At 34.0% G+C, this 7,500-nt stretch overlaps 1 protein-coding gene across 3 annotated transcripts in view; it reads left to right on the top strand.

The window, feature by feature from the left end:
* The window catches only part of LOC145279739 (uncharacterized), a 454,893-nt gene that overhangs the window by 183,036 nt on the left and 264,357 nt on the right, over positions 1–7,500 (top strand). For all 3 annotated transcript variants that reach the window (XM_080131038.1, XM_080131037.1, XM_080131039.1), the window contains one exon: positions 618–784. In XM_080131038.1, the coding sequence (XP_079987164.1) occupies positions 618–784 (167 nt within the window). The remainder of the gene's footprint in view (positions 1–617; positions 785–7,500) is intronic.

Below are 7,500 nucleotides of genomic sequence, written 5' to 3'. Positions count from 1 at the left end.
GTGTTACTCTCTCTCTCTCTCTCTCTCTCTCTGTTACTCTCTCTCTCTCTCTCTGTTACTCTCTCTCTCCCTCTCTCTAAAGATGATTATTTTGCCCAGATTTTAAGTTAGACCTAAATAACATCTTAAACTAATCAAACTTAGATTCTGAATAGACAATTTTCCATTCATTATTGTTGTACCATGTCATTTGCTATAGAATAAGATGCTTTGCTACACCTTATTTTTAAAAAAATACTTAGTCTGATTCAGCAGTTTAGTAATACATGAACATTCATAATCAACTTCAAAGAAAACTTCATGGAGGATAATATTTACTAAAAGAAGTTATTTCAGCTCTTAGCATTCCTTATTTGCTTTTAGCAAAGGTATATTTGTTTGAATCTGTTGCAATGCCAGATTGTACAATAGTTTTTAATATAAAAAAGAAGTATCTGGTAACGGCAGTACTCTAGCAAGAGTTGCAACCATAATGTATGTGTGATATGTATTTTATATATTCATGAAATGTTTAATTAATGATTTTAATTATTCCAATGCATAGTTGTTGGTTTTTTGGGGGGTTTTTTCACTTGTATTTCTGAAGGTTAATTTTGTTTGTTTCTCTCTCTGCTCAGATATCAGATGTTGTTGTCCCTGGCCAACCTGAAAACCTTACGGCAAAGGAGGCTCTCCTCCTTTGGAGTCGGCGAACAACAGAAGGCTATCCTGGGGTTAAAGTCACAGACTTCTCCACGAGTTGGAGGGATGGAAAAGCATTCCTTTCCATTATACATAGACACAGGTAAGAAGAGATTGTCACATCAGCTAAGAAATTACGATTTTTTGCTCTTGAGAAGTCAGAAAACAAAAGTACATATGTGTTTCATATGTTTTGTTCTTGGCAAACTCGATCAGAAAATATTTTTTCTGGTAAAATTAGAAAAACATGAAACAATCAGTGAATTTATTCTTCCTTCCACTTTCATTTATTCTGCGCACGCGCACGCACACACACCGTATATATTAGTGATGGGACGATTTTAAGATTTTTCCTGATTACAATAAAATTACCGATTCCAATTCTTTGTTAGTAATGGGACGATTTTAAATTTTAAATATTTAGTTATAAAATTATTTTTTCCAATTACAGTAAAAACACATGTTAAATGTGCTGATATTTTTTCAAATGTAAAAATACACTTGTGGGAGATAAATCTATAGAAATTACTAGAAACCATACTAATCAAAAAAACTACAGCCCCTTATTAACTAGATCTCATTTAATATCGGGACAAATATACTAACCGTATTCAACAACTAATAAAAAATAAACCCATGAAATAAAAAAAAAAATAAGAAACTAAAAATAATTTGCTCCTACCCATCCTGCACCCAATTCTATAACGAATAAAAAAAAAAAAAATAGAATTAACTATAAATACATCCAGCCTCAATAAAGAAAATGACAACAACAACAATCGCTCCTGACGACGATAGGATGTACCGATGGAAAGTGCTTGAGAAGAATATGGCTGAACAACTACTGGGCGCCATAATATACAATGTGTCAGCCAAAATAAAAAAGACCACTCGATGAATCGAAAAGTTATCCAACAAAATCGGAAAAAAGAACTCCGTCATGTTCAATCAGACATGCTTGAATAATGACTTGCTGCCAAAATAGACAAATATATATATATATATATATATATATATATATATATATACACACACACACTACCTTTTTTGGCAATTTTATAAGTTCCAAATCTCAGCGACTAATGATCAGAATTTAACAAATGAAGGCTTCTTGGAAAGCTAATGACCTGAATTGTGTAGTGGGCTATGTGACATTTGCTCTTAAAATCACACATTAAGGGGATCATCCATTATCTAGAGCCTATTTTTGGCACTTTTGCAGCCATAAAATGTTTCTTTAAAGTTGCAGTATCTTTCCGCCCTCAAGAAATTATTTAAAATGACCACTTTTGAGGGTGCTGAAAACGAAAATAACATTTAAAATTTAAGGAAACAAGTAGTTTCCAAGATATGAAGAAATTATAATTTAAAAAAATGGAACACTTTTCTGTATTAATTTAACGTAAAATGAACACCCACTCTATGGCCACCTTTTTGTGGGTGGTGGTGTTTATTATGGCCTAGTAGACCAACACAAAACCTACATTAAAGAACTAGTTTTTATATGGGTTTTTGGGTATTATTAAAACGAATATCACATTTAAATTTTCCGCAAATAAGTATTTTTCTGGGTATTAAGTAAAGATATGTGTACGACAATAGCCACCACTTTGAACATAATTACATTACTTAATACCAGGAAAAATACTTATTTGCGGAAAATTTAAATGCAATATTCATTTTCAGCACACCCCAAACTTATGGAAAACAAGTTTTGTAAAACACGTTTTGTGTTGGTTTAACAGGCCATAATTACCAAATAAACATCACCCCCTAAAAATAAAAAATAACAGACACCCCCCCCGTCCCCAAAAGGTAGCTATAAAGCGTATTTTACATGAAATCAATATAGAAAAGTTATCCCCCACTTTTTAAAACTATAATTTCTTCATATCTTGGAAACTATCTGTTTCCTGGAATTTTAAACATTATTTTCGTTTTCAATCCCCCTCAAAAACCTTTGATAGTGGTAATTTTAAAGAATTTTGAAGGTGGAAAGATACTGCACCTTTACCAATATTTCAATCATAATCATTTGTTTTCCTAGTTTTGCTTATGAATTACAAAATATCTGATATTTCCAACCTCCAGCCTTGATAGAATGGACACTTAAACTTGCTTCTATAATTTCAAATGATCTGAAATAACAGCAAGGTTTGTTTTCATACATAAGTAAATTTCATAGTGTATAATGATTATTTAATACTGGAGATATTCATAATTGTATCCTATTTTCAAAAGAAGGAAGATATAAGATATGAGAAATATTTGGAATCGGGTCTCTCCTTGTTATTTCAAATCATTTGAAACCATAGCAGCAAGTTTTAGTCTCCTCTCCATCAAGACCAGAGGTTTTTTGGAAATATATGCATATGGATATATCTATACTGGTAGCCAAATTGAATATTAAAATGCTCATTAATCTTTGGTTCTATGAAAATGGTTCTACATACAAATTTGTAGACTTTTCGAAGATTATAATACAATTCTATAGTTAAAATTTTATAACAATTGGTAAAAAAGAACCTATATTTTCAAACCAATAAAATATGCCCAAATTTGCTGGCAGGCCAGCCTCAGTTTTGCTGCTTTGAGGTGTATTTTGTTTATGGTTTTTTGCTTGATTGGCTCCCCTGTGGCCTTGCCAGGCAACTAATATACATATATATAACAAATTTACATACTTGCGACACTGGACGTCCTAATGCCATCAACTCCCCATATTTCCTCCTATAACAGACAACACGCTATGTAACATACAGATATCTGTGCATGAGGTCGCCAAGCTAATCAAGAACCTTGATTCCAGTAAAGCAACTGGCCCTGACGGCATTTCAATCATGTGCTGAAAAAGCTTCAACCAGAATTGCCCCCATACTTACAAAACTGTTTAAGCGTTTCCTTAAGGAGAAGTGCTTTCCAACACCCTGGAAAAACTCATCAGTATGCCCTGTATTTAAGAATTCAGGTGAAAAGTCATCTCTCTCTCTCAATACAGACCAATAAGTCTCCTGTGTGTCATGAGTAAGTTGTTGGAATCCATATTAAATAAAGAAGTAGTGAACCACCTCAACAGAAACAACCTTCTTAGTGACATGCAATATGGTTTCCGCTCTGTAAGATCTACAACAGATGTGCTAACGGTTATATCACACAGGATTAGTGAATCTCTTGACAAAGGTTTCCTTTCTAGGGCAATTGCTCTTGACATATCAAAGGCCTTTGATAAGGTATGGTGTAAAGGCCTACTTCACAAGATTTCCAGCTACGGTATTACTGGAAATGTTTTCTCAATTATCAAATCATTTCTCTCTGATAGGCTCATAACACTGGTGGTTGATGAGCAGAAATCAGAGGCCTACAGTATTAATGCTGGAGTTCCTTAGAGGTCCATCCTGGGCCCAACTCTCTTCCTGATCTACATCAATGATCTCCCAAAACACATACGTTGACATCTATACTGATGACACGACCATCTATGATGACACGACACATCAAAGGTCGTAAATGGCAAAGTTCTCTCTGATTCTCTCTCTTCTGATCTTGAGCGCGTGGTACAGTGAAGGAAGAGGTGGCTGGTTACTTTTAATGCATCTAAAACCAAGCTCCTATCTTTACATCATCAATGCTCTGATCCCCATCTGGCATAAATTGAAATGGATGGCTCTCGTCTTGGGGAGGCTCCATGTTTTGACAAGCTTCTGGAATTGACCTTTACTTCTGATCTGAAATGGAACATGTACATCAAGTCTGTTGCCAAGGTCGCTGGAAAAATGGTATGATCCTTCTACTGCTCCAGAATATATCTCACTGCTGATGCAATTCTCTATCTATATAAAAGCCAAGCACGCCCAAGGATGGACTACTGCTGCCACATCTGGGCAGGAGCTGCTAAAAACAGCCTATCCTGCCTTGACAGAGTACAAAATAGACTTTATGGCTTAGTGGGGGATGCTCTTTTCTCTTCCCTGCAACCTCTCTCACACAGAAGAGACATTGCGAGTCTGTCTTTGTTTTATCGTTATTTCCATGGCAGGTGCTCATCTGAGCTCTAATCTCTGGTCCCCCCTCGCCAATCTTTCACAAAAAACACCTGTCTAGCTGAAACCACTGTCAATAATTTTCCCCACTCTTTCTGTGCCTAAATCAAAACGTAGATTCCATGAACAAAACTTCTTTCTTAGAAGTGCGCACCTGTGGAATTCTGTTCCGTTTGCTTGTTTCCCATCTGACTACAACTTGGAAGTCTTCAAGTCCAACATAAACAAATTCCTGATAAACTGTCCCCTTAAGTAAGACACTTTATCAAATCTCCATTACTAACAAATACTATGATATTATCCCATTGATTACTGTACACACAATAACCCTTATCCCCAAGTGGCTTCCAGGCCTTGATAAGTGGTGACTACCATGTAAAAAAAAAAACGTTCAAGATAAATAGTTGCTTTCCACAGAAGCCAGACCTTAAAAAGGCTGGTTTCTTCTGTAGAAAGTCACCAGTTATTATGTAGCCTGACGAGGACTTCTGGTTTTAACCGACCATTTGTCTAAAACATTAGCATGTCAAGTGTCACGACCATGTAAATTTGTTTATATTAATAAAAATATATCTTGCTCTTCTTTTACTGAGCACTCTTAATAACCTTTTTAAATTCATTAGTGATCACTTTTGAATATCTTTTCTCCGTTAGATATATCTATCTATATATATATATATATATATATATATATATATATATACATGAGAGAGAAATAAAAAGGAACAAACCGTATTATGTGTTCATCAACGTTTCGTCTTTATTTCGAGACTTCCTCTGGATGAATGAGATAAAGAAGTCTCGAAATAAAGACAAAACGTTGAACACATAATACGGTTTGTTCCTTTTTATTTCTCTATTTTGTCGGAATACTATTTCCATTATTTTCATCATATATATATATATATATATATATATAAAATTAGATCAACATCATTACCATTGGTTTCAAATCTTAACAAAAGGGACCTATAGTTGATCTCCTTTAACAGACCCTCTTCACCCTTAGTTTATGTCTATTTTTCTCTGGAAAATGGCGGCTCGTGTGTTGCAACATTTTGATTAATTCTTTGTTTTATTTTTACTTTATTAATTTGGCATTTCGACCCACAAGTTCTGCCTATATTTAAGAGTTTTGATTTTATTTTTTATCTTGAGCTGAGAATTTAAGTCATGGTCATGATGATCTCCAATCACCGTTTCTTCATCTCTGGCATGAGAGAATATAAAAATTTTTAAATTAAAAAAAAAAAAAAAAAAAAAAAAAAAATCACGATAAAAGTGGGAAGGGGGAGGGGGGCTCTACCACACTTTGGGGTAATTGCACCAACTAGCTAAAAGTGCTCTTTTGGCAACCATGCATATAAAGAGCACTTTTTTTACTTGGCGTAATTACCCCTAAGTACGGTAATAATTGTATGGTGCTTTGTACTGTACAATTCTGGGGTCCACATATATAAATGATTAAAGACTATGAATGATTCTTAATCTACTGTCCAATTTACCGATTTTGCAAACAAGTATTTTTATATGTTAGTTTTTGTTCACTTAAAAAAAAATCTAGAATAGTATTTTCAAAATACACAAACACTATCAACTTTCATGAGTTGTTTTCAGGTGTGAGGTACATAGACTTCCATGAGGCCTTCCAGGAGTTGTTAGAGCGGTATAACAAGTGCATTGCAGTCGGAAGAGATTACTTCGAATGAGACTAGAGTTTCATATGTGTACTATCAATAAGTGTCCATATGGAAACTTATTGAAGGCGCCTTGCAGTAATAAAAATATGGCAAAATTTTATCAGTAAATGTTTCAAGTTTATATCGCCACCTTGTATTTTTTTTTTTTTTTTTTTACATAGGCATCACCACTTGTCAAGGCCCAGAGGCCATTCGAGGATAAGGGTTAAAGAGTGTACAGTAGTCAATTGGACAATATAGTAATCGTTAGTAATGGAAATTCGGTAAATTTGTTTACTTAAGTGAAACGGCTCATCAAGAACTTGTTTACATTGGACTTGAAGACAACCATATTTTAATCAGCTGGAAAGCAGGAAAACAGAAGATAGTTCCACAGGCGTGCAATTCTAAGAAAGAAGCTTTGTTCATGGAATCTACGTTTAGTTTTAGGCACAGATAATGAGTGGGGGGAATTATTGATAGTGTTTTCAGCTAGACGAGTGTTTCTTGTGAAAGTTTGTTTGGTGAGGGGGGACCATAGATTGAAACTAAGTCGAGCAGTTGCCATGAAAATAACGATAAAGCAAAGATAAACTCACAACATCTCTTCTGAGAGAAAGAGGCTACGAAGTCTATTTTGAACTCTATCAAGGCACGTTTGGGACTACTGATGGTTGGTTATGAGTTGACTTGACAGTATAGAGTTAAGTATCCAGCCAGCAGTTAAGCTATAGTCTTCTTTACAAAAACAAAGAAATAATTTTCATTCCAGATTTATAAATCTGGAATGAAAAACCTAATTATCATGGTGTTATTTGATATTGTACAATGTTGAGGAAATTTGATTTGTATGAACATGTCAACATTTTATTAATTAGAAAAAAAAAGAAACAACGAAAAGGTTATTTTATATGGTCTTTTTGATATTGAAAGTCAATGTATTTGATTTTGTATATCATGAAAATGAAGTTATTAAAAACTGGTTTTATAATGAAATAAACAAAACAGTGGAATGTTTATGGGTCAAATTAAACAATTTTATATTGAGTAATTTGAAATGATTACTTTGTGATTTTTACCTTTTATTTTATCTTTGTTAG

Source organism: Euprymna scolopes, chromosome 7 (assembly GCF_053919585.1).
Source record: "Euprymna scolopes isolate OS-2025 chromosome 7, ASM5391958v1, whole genome shotgun sequence".
NCBI classification, from domain to species: Eukaryota; Metazoa; Mollusca; class Cephalopoda; order Sepiida; family Sepiolidae; genus Euprymna; species Euprymna scolopes.
The sequence above is the reverse complement of the archived record's forward strand: the minus strand, read 5'-3'. Positions and strand labels throughout refer to the sequence as shown.